The sequence below is a fragment of the Zosterops lateralis genome (genome assembly GCF_965231275.1).
Source record: "Zosterops lateralis genome assembly, chromosome: 22".
NCBI classification, from domain to species: domain Eukaryota; kingdom Metazoa; phylum Chordata; class Aves; order Passeriformes; family Zosteropidae; genus Zosterops; species Zosterops lateralis.
Genome location: NC_139782.1, coordinates 1,284,331 through 1,301,642, shown reverse-complemented (window position 1 = coordinate 1,301,642; position 17,312 = coordinate 1,284,331). Strand labels below are relative to the sequence as shown.

General features: G+C 51.6%; 1 protein-coding gene across 3 annotated transcripts in view; it reads left to right on the top strand.

The window, feature by feature from the left end:
• UBR4 (ubiquitin protein ligase E3 component n-recognin 4) overlaps positions 1 to 10,226 on the top strand; it is a gene marked incomplete at its 5' end in the record, with an annotated part of 82,483 nt that extends 72,257 nt beyond the window's left edge. For all 3 annotated transcript variants that reach the window (XM_083876649.1, XM_083876648.1, XM_083876647.1), the window contains 7 exons: positions 117 to 259; positions 1,012 to 1,137; positions 2,080 to 2,274; positions 4,163 to 4,387; positions 8,098 to 8,188; positions 8,988 to 9,150; positions 9,800 to 10,226. In XM_083876649.1, coding sequence (XP_083732775.1) covers positions 117 to 259; positions 1,012 to 1,137; positions 2,080 to 2,274; positions 4,163 to 4,387; positions 8,098 to 8,188; positions 8,988 to 9,150; positions 9,800 to 9,864 — 1,008 coding nt within the window. In that variant the 3' untranslated portion in view covers positions 9,865 to 10,226. The remainder of the gene's footprint in view (positions 1 to 116; positions 260 to 1,011; positions 1,138 to 2,079; positions 2,275 to 4,162; positions 4,388 to 8,097; positions 8,189 to 8,987; positions 9,151 to 9,799) is intronic.
• Positions 10,227 to 17,312: the final 7,086 nt, after the last annotated feature.

Sequence of the window (17,312 nt, the reverse complement as noted above, 5' to 3'; positions counted from 1 at the left end):
CTTTAAGTTTGAGGTCGGGACTGGGTGAGGTTCAGTTCAGTGTGGTGTGGAAGGAGCAGGAAATGTGCCCTGTTGCAGAGCAGAGTGTTTGCTAAGCCAGCTGTGTGTCCTTGCAGCCCACCAAGGTGCTGGGCATTTACACCTTCACCAAGCGTGTGGCGCTCGAGGAGTTTGAGAACAAGCCCCGCAAGCAGCAGGGCTACAGCACAGTGTCTCACTTCAACATCGTGCACTACGACTGCCACCTGGCAGCTGTCAGGTATGTCTGCCCACTGCCTGCCTTTCCCAGGCCTTCCCAGGTGGTTTGGGATCAGGGCACTCACTCTGGAACTCAGGATGGGTAGGCTGGGTTGATGACTTTGCAGCCTCTGTCAGGGTGGATGTTGCAGTGCATTTCCACACCCTAGCAAATGTTTCCAAATAAGGAAAAGAGATTTCAGTTTCACCCCTGACTTTTAAGGAAAAGCACCAGAAACTTCTGTGTTTCCTTCAACATGGTTGCCCCAGTGTCAGCACAGGGGCACTGTTTGGATCTTTGGGATATTTCTCAAAACCTGTGGCTGTTTCTATTGGGCAGCAAGCCAAAAGCCCTCCTAAAAACATTAAGTACTTAAGAAAGAGCAGAGAGGTGCTATGGGCTTTTTGGAGTGCCTTAGCCAGGTGTAAGGGGTTTCCTGCACCTGAGCACAGCTTCTGTTTTGGTTCTGTATCATTTGTTATTTTCTCATTCATTAAAACCTTATAATTTTCTCAAAGCACACCTGATCAGTCATCTCACAATTACTCTAAGCCATTCTGAGAAGTGCTGAACACCTTCAGAACTTGATACACCTTGATGAGGCTCATTACACACTGGCCTCATGCAAGGTTGTATCTTTAACTGCTTTAACACTGCTGGACTCTGCCAGCTCCAGCACTGAGAGAATCTCTAGAATTGTCATGCTTGGGATGTTTGCTCAGACAAAAGCTTGCATCCTCCTGACATGCCTGGTGTGCTCTTTCTCCATGCAGACTGGCTCGTGGCCGTGAGGAGTGGGAGAGTGCAGCCCTGCAAAATGCCAACACCAAGTGCAATGGGCTCCTGCCAGTGTGGGGGCCCCACGTGCCAGAGTCTGCTTTTGCCACGTGCTTGGCACGGTGAGTTCACACAGGTTCTTCCCCACCTGAGTGAGTCAGATCCTTGCCACACACTCCCCTGAAATCTTGGGATCAGGGGTGGTGCAGCTGAGTCTTGGTAAAATTGAGCCATTTCAGGTTCTGCCATCAAGAGTGAATCTCCTAAAAAAGTGCAGGTGTCTGTTTACTCCTTGGCTTCATGTAAATAATTTCAGAGCCTCCTTAGCCCCCAGGCACTGCTGAAGATGCAATGTTGATTCATTTGTGGCCCAGTGAGCCCCTACTGTACAAAAGAAACCTGATGCCAGTGCATTCCCTGGTGTAGATTTCCAGACTTCTCTTGGATGGTATTGAGGTACTTGAGCACCTGTCTGGAGCAGATGGAGGTGCTGTTGTCAGGATTCACCTTGTACTGGGTTTGTAATGTCACAAAATTTTGAACCTGGCAGGGTAGGTGTAGATCAGATACTGGGAAGAAAGTCTTCCTTGTGAAGGGTGTGCACTGGCACAAGATGCCCAGAGAAGCTGTGGCTGCCCCATCCCTGGAAGTGTCCAGTGCCAGGTTGGATGGGGCTTGGAGCAGCCTGAGATAGTGGAAGGTGTCCCTGCCCATGGCAGGGGGTGGGACTGGATGAACTTTATTATCCTTCCCAACCCAAACCCCACTCTGGGATTCTGTGCAATCAGGAGTGGTAATACCCTGGAAGTATTTCAGCCAGGGAGCTATATCCCAGGTCCTGGCCATGGGAAAACAGTATTGATGAGTGGACAGATATCTGCAGATGGAATTGGATTTGCCAGGGTGAGCTGAGAGCCTCCCTTTGGGGAGGTTAATCCAAGGTAGCAGGGGCTGCCTTTGTGTCAGCTGTTCCTGTTTTAAAGCTTCCCTGTGCCATCCCTGCTGGGATCCTGGGCCGTGCTGTGGCAGGAGGAGCTCTGGGAAGGTTCCCTGCTGTTTTGCAGACACAACACTTACCTCCAGGAGTGCACGGGGCAGAGGGAGCCCACGTACCAGCTCAACGTGCACGACATCAAGCTGCTGTTCCTGCGCTTCGCCATGGAGCAATCGTTCAGCATCGACACTGGGGGCGGCGGCCGCGAGAGCAACATCCACCTCATCCCCTACATCATCCACACCGTGCTCTACGTGCTCAACACGTCAGTGCCACCCCTCCCTGCCCTCCCCCAGCTCTGGGCTCTGCTCTCTGCACAGGCCAGCACAGATGGGAAATCACACCAAGTTTTAGGAGGAGCGGGGGTTGCACATCCTAAGGAGGTTGTTAAGGATTTAGCATTGTTAGGAGTGAAGCCTGGACATGCTGGATAACAGGGAACCTATTGAGTAAAAGCAATTGGGAATTAGCTTCTCTTTCCATTCTAGATGTAATTATTACCTCTGGGGTGAGCAACAGGGTTATTACATTAAAGAAACTCCACCAGCTTAATTTTCTCCTGAGCAGGCAAAAGAGACACTGCCATGAAGTAATTGTTAGTTGGAAACTTAACCCTGATATAATTTTATTCAGTGTTCAAGTAACACAGTTTTATTTCCAGATTTGCCATGCCTGGAGGAGGGTTCAGGTCTATCAGATTTTCCTGATATTTTTATTATTTTTTGGGGTAACCATTATTATTTTTTACCAATAAACAGCAGTGCTTTGGCACTGCAGTGAGGCTATGTGGCCACATCCATAGGCACCCAGATGCTTTGGAATACATGAGCTGGTTCTGATCCTGCAAAAATGGGATGCCCATGGATATCCTCTATTTGAGGAGTTAGATATTAGTAAGTAATGCTAATTAGATGAGGATATAAATATTAAAATACATACCAAGGTCACTCCAAATGCAGTGCAGTAAAATCCCTCTCACTTTCCCGCCTGGAACTAATCAAGGTTTTGGCTGTAATACAATTTGTCTTTTGTTTTTAATATCTATCTCCATATCCCTGTGCTATTGTTTTCCCATTCCTTTTGGAGACAAATAAATGGAACTATTTGTTTCATCTTGTTAGGCTGCTGTTGGCACCACAGAGCCCAGAACCCGCTGGGCAGATGTGGAAAAAGGCCTTCTGTACTTCCCAGACAGAATTTTTTAAAATTAAATGGAGAAAATAAAGAGCTACTACTTGGCTCCCAGCTGCATCTTTCAGCAGATGAAAAGGTCATACAACTCTGACAGCTTCATCTGCTGGGATGCTGCTTAATGCCTGATAGGGATGGTTTATCTCACTTAAAAATCAATGGTCTGACCTGGCTGGCAGCCTCTGCCTGGTGCAGTAGAGCCACAGATGTGGTAAAGTGTGATGCAACTTCCCAAAGTCTCCTGTAACATGTGGTTTGCACTGTCAGTTCTGGAGTGTCGGGACTCCTGGGACATTGGAGCTCTGAGGGAAAGGAGGAAAAGGATAAAATATTTATATAAGCTTGCAGTAAAGTACAGTGTCTTTTGGGTTTGAATTTGGCCTGTGTATTCCCAGAGGTTGCCTTTGCAGTAGAGGAATTGTATAAATGGTTCCAGGTGTGGCTGCAGGAGCTGCAGTGGCTGTGTGGTGTCCCATGGGAGATGGCACCACTCCAGTGCCTGGCCTGGCTCCATCTTTTTTTCAAAGAAAAAGAAAAATACCTCAGCAGTGGTGTTGTCTTCTACTGGGGCAATGGCAACCGCCTGGCAAACCCCTAGTGCCACCCACAACTCCAAGGAAAATGTGTTTGCTTCACTGGGAGCAGGTCCTCAACCAGGGGATGAATTTGGGAAAAGCTGGTGGTGCCCACTGGGAGCAAATCCTCAACCAGGGATGAATTTGGGATTTGGGAAAAGCTAGTGGTGCCCAATGGGAACATATCTTCAACCAGGGATGAATTTGGGAAAAGCTGGTGTTGCCCACTGGGAGCAAATCTTCAACCAGGGATGAATTTGGGAAAAGCTGGAGGTGCCCAGCTGGCTCCCTGTGCAGGGTGCCTGGGCAGCAGCCCAGAGCTCCTGTGGAGCAGAGGCTGAGCCCCCTGGGGCCTGAGCAGCCTCTGAGGCTTCCCTTGTGTTGCAGGACCCGGGCGACCTCTCGGGAGGAGAAGAACCTGCAGAGCTTCCTGGAGCAGCCCCGGGAGAAGTGGGTGGAGAGCGCCTTCGAGGTGGATGGGCCCCACTACTACACCGTGCTGGCCCTGCACATCTGTCCCCCGGAGAGGTGGCGGGCCATCCGTGGGGACATCCTGCGCCGCCTCCTCGTCACCTCCCACGCCCGCGTGGTGTCCCCAGGAGGGGCCAGCAGGTCAGTCACAGGGCCCCCGTGGGGCACAGAGCTTGTGTCACTGTCACAGGGCTTGTGTCACCATCACAGAGTGACACCCACTCCTGTTGCTGTCACAGAGCCACTTGTGTCACTGTCACAGAGCTCATGTCACCATCACAGTGACACCCACTCGTGTCACTGTCACAGAGCCACTTGTGTCACTGTCACAGAGCTCATGTCACCATCACAGTGACACCCACTCGTGTCACTGTCACAGAGCCACTTGTGTCACTGTCACAAAGCTTGTGTCACAAAGCTATTTGTGTCATTGTCACAGAGACATTTGTGTCACTGTCACACCCACTTGTGTCACCATCACAGAGCCACTCACAGCTATAGGGAGTGTGTGTAGTTCACACCAGGTGTTATCCCCTCTGAGTAACCTTTGCACTCAGTGTTGCAGAGCTGCAGAATCCCAGCCTGGCTTGGCTTGAGTTGAGCACTGAAGCCCCCAGTGCCATCCTCTGCCATGGGCAGGGACACCCCCCAGAGCCCAGGGATGCCTCACACAGCCCAGGGACAGCTCCCACAGCTCAGGGACAGTCCTCCAAGCCCCGTCCACCCTGGCCCTGAGTGGCTGCAGCTGCACCCCAGGGCTGGTGTGAGCAGGAGCATTTCATTCTGGATGTTCCTCGGAGTGGATCAATGAGCTGATCAATGGAAATGATGCTTTTCCTTCTTCCTCCCCCACCTCAGCACTGCAGTGGCTCCAGCCATGAGCTGTCTCTGAGCTGTGCCTCACTCCCTGTTTGCCTCCCTGTAGAAGCTCGTTCTGGGCCCTTCTGATCAGTGCTCCAGCCTCCCTCAAATAGAAAAATAGAAATAGAACTCAAATGCCATTGCTTTTTAAAAAGAAAAAAATCAATAGCAGCTGTCAGACACTTAAAGCACAAGAATAAGTGGCTGTGCCTGCCTGACAAAGGCACAATATTTCCAGAGAGGGAAAGGAAATTCCAGTTTCTGAAAGGATGATTTGAAATAGCTGTCATAATTAGGAATCAATTCATTATTATTCTAAGTCGCCTTAAAGGGCATTCTTATGGTGATGACATTAATTAGGTGTTTGATAAAGTCATTACATTGTAGTTGCACAAACCCAGCATGAACCAGTGCTCTTGGAAAAAGGAGAGAGCTCTGAAAGGGGCTCCTCTATTGATCTCTGTGCTGCTTTCAAGCTCCCCTGGCTCCTGTTTCCTGTTTCCAGCAGCCTGTGTGAATCCTGGGGTGTCAGACAGATCCAGGAGACGTCCTAGAGGCTCAGGGGGGTGCAGCTCTTCCCTGGGCTGCCAGAGCTGAGCCCAGGGTGGGTTTGCTGCTGTTTAAACCCTCCCTAAACGTTCTGTTCCTTCCCCAAGCAGGGCTGTAATAAAAGCATTTTGGAACAGGCAGAGCCAGGAACTTCCAGCTAAAGCATCCAATGTCTGGAATTTCAGGGGAACACACTCAGAAATAGTGCTCAGGAATTATGTCAAGGTTTATTCAAGGGCTTTCTTTAATCTCTGCAGACTAAGAGAGCACAAAGCCTCCCTCTGATAAAGCCTCTCAGAAATAGCAATATGGCAGCTCTGAATTCCAATCAGAAATCACAGTTCTGTGCTTATTTATTCTGGTGGAAAAGCAGGAAGAGGGCGGTGGATGGTGAAAGGCTCTGCAGATAAGTGCCAATATCTTGAATTTGTAGGCTGAGGCAGAGAGGAAGCCACTGGCTATGACACCAGGGTAAGTGTCTGCATGCAAAGGATTAAAATCAGCATTCCACGTTCAGGGTGTTGTCTGGGAGCAGCTCCATTCCCAGAACACCAGGGTGAAGGCTGGAGACACTCAAGGACTCACTTCTACCTATGCATCCCAAAACAGGACGGGAATCACTGCAGGAACCCCCAGGGCATCTCCAAAAAGCTGAGGATCTGCTCATGATCTGAATCCCTGTAAATCCTGGGAAGGTGCAGGAATGCTCTGTATTCCCTCATTCCAAGGCAGCAAATCCCACACCTTCCCTGTCCCCTGGGGAGGTGCCCATCCAGCTCCTCAGCTGGACCAGTCAGGGTCACACGGATTTGGGGAGAATTGAGCAGAAAGGGCTCCTGGCTCTGTCAAGAGTGATGGTACCACAGGTACCAGGGGGGAGATACTCAGCACCTCCCTTGTTTCGGAAACTTTCCCTATTTAAACCGAAAGATTAAATTACCAGAATGGATCCAAGTTCTGGATTTGTTCTGTTTTTGTAAATATAATTTACAGATTCCAAAGAACTGAACCAAGTTCATGGTTACTGAACCACAAATTCTGGCTAAAAAATTCTGTAAATATTTTTCAGTATAGCTTTCATCTGGAATTTGGGAGGAAAAGACCCTTTTGATTTTTTTTTCCCTTTGCTCTTCACTGTGACCTTTCTAAAACACTTCTGAGGGAAGTGAGGCTTCCCCAGTGTCCGTGTCTGGCTTTGTGCTGGCAGTCCCTGTCCAGCTGCAGGAATGAAACCCAGCAGCTGCTCCAGGAGGTAACTACAGCCCTAACCCACAAGGGCCTTTTAGTTTTCAATTAAAGGAGCAGACTCCAATGAGATCAAACCCATTCACATGAAAAGAAAAGTCTGTCTTGCAGTATTTGGAAGGCCAGAATTAGCCTCGCTCTAAGTTGCTCTTCATCCCGTGGAAATTTAGTCACCTTTACTAATTGGTTTTCCTTTCAATAATTAAGCTGAGCTGCCCGAGCAGGCTGCCACCTACTAAGATGTCTGTTTTAAGGGCACACACACAAATGGAGCCTTTTAATAAGAGCAGCAAAATGTTCATTTTTTCCCCCAGAAGTCCCAATCTGGGGCAGGTTGCAGCTGGAACCCCCTGTTGTGTTGCTGACTTGCAGCAGCTGAGCTGGTCCTGGGTGCATAAAAAAGGGATTTTTTGTTTTTCCAAAGCTCTGAAGTGTTGAGCAGGAAGCAGCACGTGATGGGGCAGATGTACCTGAGGAGCACAGGCACGAGAATTCCAAACCCATGAGAGCTCCTGGCGGGAGGTTCTGCCTTGCTAGAACCTGTTTGTGATTAATCCTGCAGACTTTGGGAGCTGCTATCCCAGCACACTTCTGCACCTTTTAGGGCATTCCTGCTGCTCCAAACCCAGATGCTGGATTTCCAGAGAAGTCCTTTCCTGGCAGGAGAATAACCAAGGAGATATTAAATGGAGATTGCTCAATTTCTTCCAGGACAAGGAGATTTCCCTCAGAGTCTTGCAGAAATGCTTTTATGAGTTAGAAGCACAAAGCTGTTGTGTTGTTGCTACCCCCTGTGTGTGAGACCTGGATTTGGTCTTTCCTTCAGGCATCTGCTCTTCCCCCAGCAGTGAGCACACAAACAAGGGCTGGATGTTGTTTTTTCCCACTCTGTTGTGGACTTCCTGTGTAGTCTCAGCCCTCCAGTTCCCTCTGTGCTGGTTTCCTTCCTGTGGAAGAAGGTTTTGCTGCAGACCTGCTCTGGTCACACAGCACAGCTGGGGCAGGGGGGCTGCCCAGCCTCAGGAATTGCTGCACCACAATCTCAGGTGCCCAATGGCCAAAGGACACCCAGAGCTCATTCCCTGCATGTCACTGATGGGCTCTGGCTGTTGCAGCTTTCAGGCTGTTCGTTCATCAGGTGGGTTATCAAAGCTCCCAGTAAAGGGATTAACTCCAGGCTGGTTTTCCCCTGGCAGACTGGCAGACAAGGCAGTGAAGGAATACGCCACGTACCGCTCGGGCCTGCTCTTCTGGGCACTCGTAGATCTCATTTACAACATGTTCAAGGTAAGGAGAGCACTGCAGCTCCTCTGCACAGCTCCACTTTAGCTTCATTACCCCAGCAATTACAGGAGTTTGAAATAGAAATCAAAATTTGAAAGCTCTTTCTCCAAGATCTTTGGAAACAAAACTTAACAGAATCCCAGGATGGTTTGAGTGGGAAAGGGACCTTAAAGCTCATCCAGTGCTACCCCTGGCATGGCAGGGATACCTTCCACTGTCCCAGGCTGCTCCCAGCCCCATCCAGCCTGGCCTTGGGCACTGCCAGGGATCCAGGGGCAGCCACAGCTTCTCTGGGCACCCTGTGACAGGGCCTCACCTCCCCCACAGGGGAGGATTTTTTTCCTTTTTTCTTCTGCACCTTGTAAAAGCAGAAAGGCCACAAGAAGCTGCCTGTGCTCATTGTGCTCCTTGCAGTTCAGTGGCTGAAGAATTGAGACTTTTCCAGTTGGCAGCACTCCTTTCTTGTGTATTTGCTTATTTCTCCTGTTCATTGTTCATGGAAGGAAGCACATTGCAGGCTGTGCCAGGGAAGTGGTTGGGTGAGGAAGGAGGCAGGGGCAGAAAGAAACCTGCAGCTTCCAAGAGGGTTCAGTACTCAGGGTGAGAAAATGCCTGGGACCTTGTTTCATTCTGTAAAAAAAGATCATGAAGTTGCACTTGGGGAATTGTTTTCTCTCTCGGTTGTTTTCACGAGGCAGGGATGGAAATCCAGGAGCAATGGGAGAAGGCACCAGGGTTTGCAGTAACTTTTTTTTTTTAATAATTATTTTTGGCCTGATTTGGTGTCTTCATCCCCTGCCAGAAGGTGCCTACCAGTAACACAGAGGGAGGCTGGTCCTTCTCTCTGGCTGAGTTCATCCGACACAACGACATGCCAATCCACGAGGCTGCAGACAAGGCCCTGAAAACCTTCCAGGAGGAATTCATGCCAGTGGAAACGTTTTCTGAGTTTTTGGATGTGGCTGGTGAGTGTTTGCCTGCCCTTTTATAGGCTGCCTTGTGCAGCTCGTGACTGGAGACAGCAACATTCCTGACCCTGGGACAGGGAGAGGAGGGATCAGCCCTGCCCAGCCACAGCCTGAGCTGTCCCAGCACTGCTGGGACACACACCTGAGCAGCCCCAGGCAGGAAAACCTCCCCCTGCTCCCCTAAACAGCTGTAGCACAGCTGGATGGTGCTTTGGGAGGTCTGAGGGCTGGTGAACAGATGTGCCCATGCACCAGATGCAGCAGTTGGGTGCAGCCAGAGTTGCTCCCCAAGGATTTTGGTGCCTCCAGGAGTCAGGAGATGCTGAAATCCTGCAGGGAAGCTGAAGCTGCTCTTTTTTCTCTCAAAACCTGTACCCCAGGCCAGTCTCTCACTGCCCAACACGGGGAGCAGAGCTGGGTCCCTGGAGCTGCCCAAGAGCAGTTCCATATGGATTTAAAGTTTCATGAAATTCACATTTCAGTCCCTCCTGCACGTGCATCCAGCAGGGTTTACCCTCCTCGTGTCCAGCCCTAAAATAACCCTGCAGCTGTCAGCAGCTCACACATGGCCCAGCACAAATCCCTCTTTGGGGCAGGACGAACAGCCTGGTGGGGCTGATTGTTCTCTCTTGTCTTCTGTTCCAAGGACTCTTGTCAGAAATCAATGATCCCGACAGCTTCCTCAAGGATCTCCTGAACTCCATCCCCTGAGCCGCCAGCACGGAGCAGCTTTGGGCAGAGCCTCCATCGCTTGCCTTCCACCCCTCTGTGTCCCTCCTCATGCAGTCTGTCCCTTCCCTGAGGAGTGCTGCAGGTTTTTTGTTGGAATTTATTTTTGTTTTGTTTTGTTTCCTTTTTTTTTTTTTTTTTTTTAATTTTTAATTTTCTACAATTTTTCTTCATGGAGTGATTTGGAATTTAGATTTTATCTTGTGTTTCAGCGCTTCTATCTGTAAAGCCTTGTGCATTCAAAGCTGTTTGAAAGAACTTGTACAGAGAGGAATCCAAACCAGTAAATCTTAATGCTTTAGTGTGCACCTCTTTGAAGTTAAATAAACCGAACAAATGGGTAAGCTGGGCTCGACTAGTGCTTGAACCAGGCAGGAGCCTCAATACCCCAGGTGTTCCTCACGTTCTCTGTCCAGCCCTGGGCCTGCACAAGGAGCCCCAGAAGCTCCCAGGGGGAGCAGCCAGGCACTCCCTGCCTGCACTGGGAGTCTGTGTGGGGCTGGAGCCTCAGGGGCTCTGCAAGGACAACCTTTCCTCCCTTCACTGGGTGCAGGCAGCAGCTCCATGGAGTGTCCAGGGCCTGGCCTGGCTCCCTCCCAGGCTGGATCCAAAGCTCGCTGTGCCTCCAATGGATGGCCCCTCTCTGGGGGCTGCTCCCATCCCTGTCCCCTCTCTGGGGGCTGCTCCCATCCCTGTCTCCTCTCTGGGAGCTGCTCCTATCCCTGTCCCCTCTCTGGGAGCTGCTCCCATCCCCGTTCCCTCTCTAGGTACCCTTCAGCTCCAGGCAGGGCAGCCCCAGAGCCCTGCACAGCCCCCTGCAGCCCTGCATGCCCTGCATGCCCTGCCCTGAGCCCAGCACTGCTCCCCACCTGTGCATGCTGGTAACTCACCTGGCACAGTTCTGCTGACACCTGGTGAGGCTGGAATCTAATAAAGCTTTCCCTGGCTGCCTCGTCTCTGTTTGAACTTGAATTTCCTAGCACGGTCCCATCCCAGAAATAATAACAATAATAATAATAATAATTGGAGAGGCTGAGTAACTCCCCAGCCCCTTTGGTGCCTGTTGTGAGTGTTGGCCACGCGCTGGGGCTGGCAATTAGCACAGGGGTGAAGGTGCAGTGTTTTTGTTCTCACCTCCATCACTGGGGGCTGATGTCACTCCTGGCAGCTGCAGCTGCTGCTGAGGAGGGGAACGGGGCAGGAGATGCCCCGGGGAGGTTTGGGTTGGGGCACCACAAGGGCCTCAGGGCTGGGGGTGTGTTGGTGGCTCTGCCTGGCCCTGTGAAGTGCAGGAGGGGCTGGTGTGGAGTTGGCTCTTTGGAGAAGCCATCCTGGAACCACATCAGAGAGCAGAGACACCTCTGAAAGCCCTGCAGAGTCAGGGCTAACAGTCCTCTCTCCCAACAGCAGCTGGGCTGCTCCAGGCTGGGGGCAGGAGTTACCCAGGGCACTCCTGGGCAGCCTGGGCAGTGCCAAACCCCTCCCAGAGCTCCCAGAGCTGGAGCAGCAGAAGCAGCTCAGCTGGAGCCTTTGTGGCTGAGCCTCTCAAGGTTCTCAGCACGGTGCAGGACAGTAACCCCTCCATGTTTTGGCTTTGCCGTTTGTGCAACGGGGACTGGTGAAGGTTTGGGAGTGGCAGGAACACCAGGCTGCCTTCCTTCCCTGCTCAGTGTCCTTCCTGACAAAACCAAACTGTTCTCCTGCAGCCACAGCCTTGGTATGCCCTCAGCTCCTGCTGCCAGCTTTGCCTGCCTGGCCAAGGAAGGATCTGCAGCTTTCCACAGCTCAGGGTGGAAATCCTGGTTTGCTCCACTTGTGCTGGCACAGATCTTCTGTAAAAACAGATTCAGCTGCTGCAGGAGCCAGTGAAGTTTCCAGCAGACAAATCTCTGTGTTCCCACCCCCTCAGTGGGGTCAGAAGATCCTCAGAGCTCCCAGGAGCAGAATGTGGTCATTGCTTGTTCAACATTAATGACAATGAGGAGGTGGCACCTTAGAGGAAGGAGTGAAACTCTGTTCTTGCAAACAGCCTTGCAAGAAGCTCCTCAGAGCTGTCCTGGGTGGCTCTGCAGAGGCCCAGAGATATATTTTGGAAAACAAAGGTGGTGCAAGCAGAGCCTCCCTGCCCAGGGCACAGGAGGGCTGTGATTGATGGATGAGCCAGAGATGAAAAGGTGGGAACATCCTGACGGTGCTTCATGGAGCAGATGGGCCTGGGAGGGACTGAAGGTGACAATAACAACCCCAGAAGATGTGCAGAGGGACAAGAACAAAAGGAAAGTGTTTTGGAAAGTTTCAGCTGGTCCAGGCCACCCAGAGAGGCTCCAGTGTTCTCAGTGCTGCACAAAGGCAAAGAGCTCCAGGCTCCAAAATCCCCTGGAATGGGGCTGGGAAGTCAGCAAAGACTTTGGGGAGTTTGTTACTTAAATTAGGAATGAGAAGACTGAGGGAAAATGCCTCAAAATGGATAAAATGACTCGAAGTAATGAACTGAACCATGAGCTGAACAACAGAGAGTCAATCCCCTCAAAAAAAAAAAAAAAAAAAAAAAAAAAAAAAAAAAAAATTGTTTATTTGGCAAAGATATTATTTGGGGAAAAAAAGTCCTTTGTGATGCAGGAAAGCCTGGATGAGCTGTGGGGTTGCTTTGAACCTGACTCTGAGCAGGAGCTCACAGAGTTTCTGACATCCCTGTGCTGGGTTGGGCTCCAGGATTTAATTAAAGTGGGGATTAATTAAATCCAGGGAGAGTAGGGACCTGCTGACCCCCCTCCTGCTGCAGGTGACACGGAAGCCTGACCTTCCCTGGGAATTCCGTGATGGTTTCCTTGTCCTGCTGCCTCCTCCCCGTGTAATTCCCTTGTCCAGGTCTGGAGGTGCAGCACAGCTGAGAGCCCTTCCTGCCGGGATGGGAATGAACCTTCCCTGCCCCTCTCTGCCCCTCTCTGTCCCTCTCTGCCTCTGCCCAGCAGCCCCAGCCAAACTCTCCTGTTGTGTCTCCCTCCGCAATTGCTCAGAAATGTTCTCAAACAAGCCGCGGGCTGGAGCTGCTGACACAAACACAGTGAGCTGCAGTGAGGTTCCAGGGCCACAAAAGATTCCCTGGGCTTTTTCCAATGGAGGAAAAGTGATTTTTCTCCCTGGATGTGTCTGTGGCACCTTTCAGGACACAGCAGGACCGTGGGGGAGCCTCGAGGGACGTGGTGGGGACACCTTGGGGCTGCAGTCCCCCAGAGCTGGATGGAATCCCACCTTTTCCTCCAGCAATGTCACACCAGGCTCTGCAGGAATGACCACCTGGCCCTGGGTGCAGACAGTAAATCCTCTGCAGGATTCCCTCTTGGCCTTTGGGACAGCCCAGGGCTCATTCCTGATCCCTTCATACCCCAGGGAGCTCAGGGATCAAACGTCCTCCAGGCAGGTGAGTGACTGAAACCAGCACAAAACCACCAAGTCCAGGCTCCCAAATCAATCCTGAGTGTGACCAGGCAGGTTTGGAGCTGCTCTGGGGAGAGGCCACCCTGCAGCCCAAGGGGACCCCAAAACATCCCAGAGACCTCCCAAAGGGGCTTTTTTAGGAGCCACCCTTGGGTCACGTTTCTGTTCCTTGGTACAAAAATCAGGATTGGCCTTGACTTGTTCAGTGCACGGCCACGTTCCATTCCAGGTGGGGATGATTCACAGCTCACGCATGAGGAACTGAGGATCCAGGGAAAAACAAGCTCTGAGCTCACCAGGAGGGCTGGGAAAGGCTCTTGGGTGGATTAAAGACCAAATCACTTCAGGGCTGTCCCCCCTGGCACACCGAGTGGATGGGAAAAGCCAGAGACAGCCACCTGAACCTCCAGGAACAGTTACTCCTGTGAAAAACGAGTTCTACTCTCTTAGAAACATTTATAAGTTTAATAAAAAATAAAAATAGATAATTGGGAGACAGAAAAGCAAAAGTATCTTGGCCAAAGGTGCTTGGCCCAAGGCCAGCCAGCAGCACATTTTCACTCTTTTAGATTTTTATTTTTAAGGATTGCTGTTAGATATTCAATAGACTCTAATGCATGATTTAAACATTTTCTTCGAGCTCTATCGATTTCAAGTATAATAATTTTATTTGGTAGATTCATTTGTGGGTGGCTCTACTCTGTCTGGTAACACGGGCCTTATAAATCCTTCTCCTGAGGTTTTTTGGTTATTTTTATTTGGATAAGAAAACAGAAAGTTAGCAATCCTTATGCAGGGTTACAAAGTGACCTCTTCCCTCCACACTTTCTGGCTTGGTCAGTTGAGATGTTACAAAGCAGAAAAAAAAACTCAGTCTTTTTACTGTGAACCCTTTGGCACAATCAGAAAATATATATTTATTACCTTTCTAAACTCTATAAATAAAAATAAAAAATACAGTACAATTATACATATAGTGTTCATATTAATATTTGTGAAAAATATATAATATTATATATATATATATATATAATGTGAATTCATAACACTTCCTTTTTTCCAGGAGGGAAAAGAATAATTAATAAATCCCTGTTTGGGACGTTTTTGCCGGCTTGATCCCACCCCTTCCCACTGACAGCTGGGGAGGAACCAGCTCCAGCCCTTCTATCCAAACCCTGGAGATCAGCAGGGATCCCACTCCTCTCCCAGAGGGGAAGGGAGGAGAACAAAGATGCTTTTGGGTAAAATTATCACTAAAATGGTACAAAGGATGTGTGGAGGGGAAGCCCCTGTGCTGTGTTTTAACCCTGGGGAGGTTGGGGGCCTTGAGGCAAAGCCCCATCCCAGGATGGGGATTTTTGGGGTGTGTGAGGAGGTCTGGATGTGCCCCTGGAAAGATTTTCTGTTCCTGGTGCTTATTAAGCCTTTCTTGAGCAGGATCCTCCCGTGCTTGGTGCTGTTCCTGCAGCCAGGCCCTGTTCCTGCAGGTTTGGAGTGGGAATTACATCCTCCCTCCCGTCCCACAGGGATTTTCTCCCTCATCCCACAGTTGCCACAGAACCCGGGGGGCTCAGACACGTTCCTGCTCCCTGATCTGCCACTGGATGCTGCAGAGCTCTCCTGCCCTTCCCTTCCCCCCGGGAGCACCGGGCACCTCACAGTGGATTTCCTGCTCCAAAAATCAGGGGTTTAGTTCTGGAAAGGAGTCCCCACCCTGGCACTCCTCAGCCTGACTCAGCCCGGCCCCTTCCCTTGGAAACACAAACCTCTGTGGGTGAATCATAGCCGGGGCTGTGGCAGAGCCCGACCAGACCTGGTACAACCTCCAGGTCCTTGGGGATCCACAGACTCCCCTGGAGCTGCAGGAGGAGTGGGAATGATCAGAGAGCAGGAACCTTCTGCTTCCTCTGGGGCTGCTGCCATCAACCCCAGCCTGCCCCGCAGGGGGAACCTGTTGGGATTTTTTGCCACTGGAGAAGCAGGATGACCCTTGCCCCACAGCCCCTCTCCAGTGGGGAAGGTGTGTGATATAAAAAAGGGCAAATATTAAACAGAATATTTGCTTAATATTTTTTCAAATATTTGAAAAAATATTTCAGAAAAATTCAGGTGTTTGTGGTTTAAGCTCAGCTTTGACAGATGGAGAGAGGCTGAGCTTTAAAAAAATAAAACTGAATATCAAGAACAGCATGTTTGGTCTTGGCTGCTCGTGCCAGGGATGTTGGGTCTGACACCTTTCCCATCTTTCCCATCTTTCTCTGCCATAGGATCAGGGCAGGGGCTGCAGAAGGGAGAAAGGAGATGATGTAATTTGGGGAAGGAGGTGGAGGGCAGGGCAGGGCAGGGCAGCCAGGGACACCCTCTCATTAAAGGGCTGCTGGGCTCCAGTGCCTCAGAGGGAGAGACCTCTGCCCTAACGGTGATAACCCACTAATTACTGCCATTAATTATAATCCCGCTGGTTCTTCCCCAGGTGTTGTGCCAGCAGGACCTCAGTGACCCTCAGCACTGCCCTGGGCTGTCCCACGGCTGTCCCCAGCCCGAGATGGGAGATTGGGATGGGAAAAGGCTCAGGATGGGGTGGGAGAGGGCTCAGGATGGGATGGGATGGGAAAAGGCTCAGGATGGGATGGGAGAGGGCTCAGGATGGGATGGGAAAAGGCTCAGGATGGGATGGGAGAGGGCTCAGGATGCTCCTGTAGAGTCTGAACCCCTGTGGGGCCTGGGCACCAAGGACAGCCCCGAGTGAACCCCAGCTCAGCCCTGCTGGGCTCTGGGGCTTGTCCCGGGGTGTCTCAGGCTGGAGGGGCCGCCCCAGCCCCGTGTCTGTGTTTGGGACCCCCCGGGCCTCTCTCAGGGGTTTAATCCCCGCAGCTTCTCCCCGGCCGCTGTTTTTAATCCCATTTAATGAGCAACAGCAAACCCAGCAGCATCCTTTAATTATTCCTAACGTTTGATGGCAAGGAGCAGATTCCCGGCGGGTGACATCAGACACCGGCGGCATCTCCGGAGCGCCGGCTCGTTCCCCTTCCCCTCCTGCAGCCCGCCTTTGCTGCTCTCAGCAGGTTCTGGAGCTCAGCAGCGCTCCCAGCCCAGGGCTGGGCCCGCGGGGGCTCCACCCGGGCTCCTCTCCCTCCCCAACAGCGCAGGAGGTTGGGAAAGCCGGGAGGGAACCGCTCCGGAGCTCCAGGGACTCACGGCCCTGACACCGCGGGTCGGTGCGGAGCATCCCCGGGGCCGGGGGGGACCTCAGAGCTCCAGGTGTGATGCCCCCGTGTCCCTGTGAGTGCCCCAGGTGTCCCTGTGAGAGCTCCAGGTGTGATGTCCCCTCCTTTGGCAGGTCCCAGTGTCTCTGTCAGTGCTCCAGGTGCGATGCCCCCTCCTCAGGACAGATCCAGGTGTCCCTGTCAGTGCCCCAGTGTGATGTCCCGCTTTCCCCGCGGGGAGACAGGAGGGGGGAGGCAGGGGGAGGTGCCGGGGGTGCTCGGGGCAATCCCAGCCCCACATTCCCGATCCAGGCCCAGCTTCCATCCCAGCCCCCCGCGGGGAGATTCCCTTCACCGTGTCCTGCAAAACCTGTGGGGCTAAAAGCCCACAGTGCCAGCAGGGAGAACCAATGGCTCCTGGGAGGGAGCTTTAGACAGGGAGCTGAAAACAAATCCCAATTCAGATTTTCCCTCCTCGGTGCTCGGAGCTTTGGGCGCCGCTCAACCCGGCAAAGTCTGGGGCAGCAACGAGAAAGAAATCATTTATTCTGTTAATTTAAAAGTCATTACATTAATCAGGCTTCCAGAATGAGGAGTTTGACCATTCTGGGGCTGAGGATGGTGGGTCCCGGCGCAGCATCCCGGGATGATCCGGCGGCGCTGCCGGAGCCGTCCCCGCCTGTCCGGGCCCATCTCTCCGCATATTTGCCGCTCGACTCAACGCGGATGCAAATGTTTGGTTCCTAAGGAAGCGGAGAGCGCTGCCGCCGTCTCCACGGAAATTCC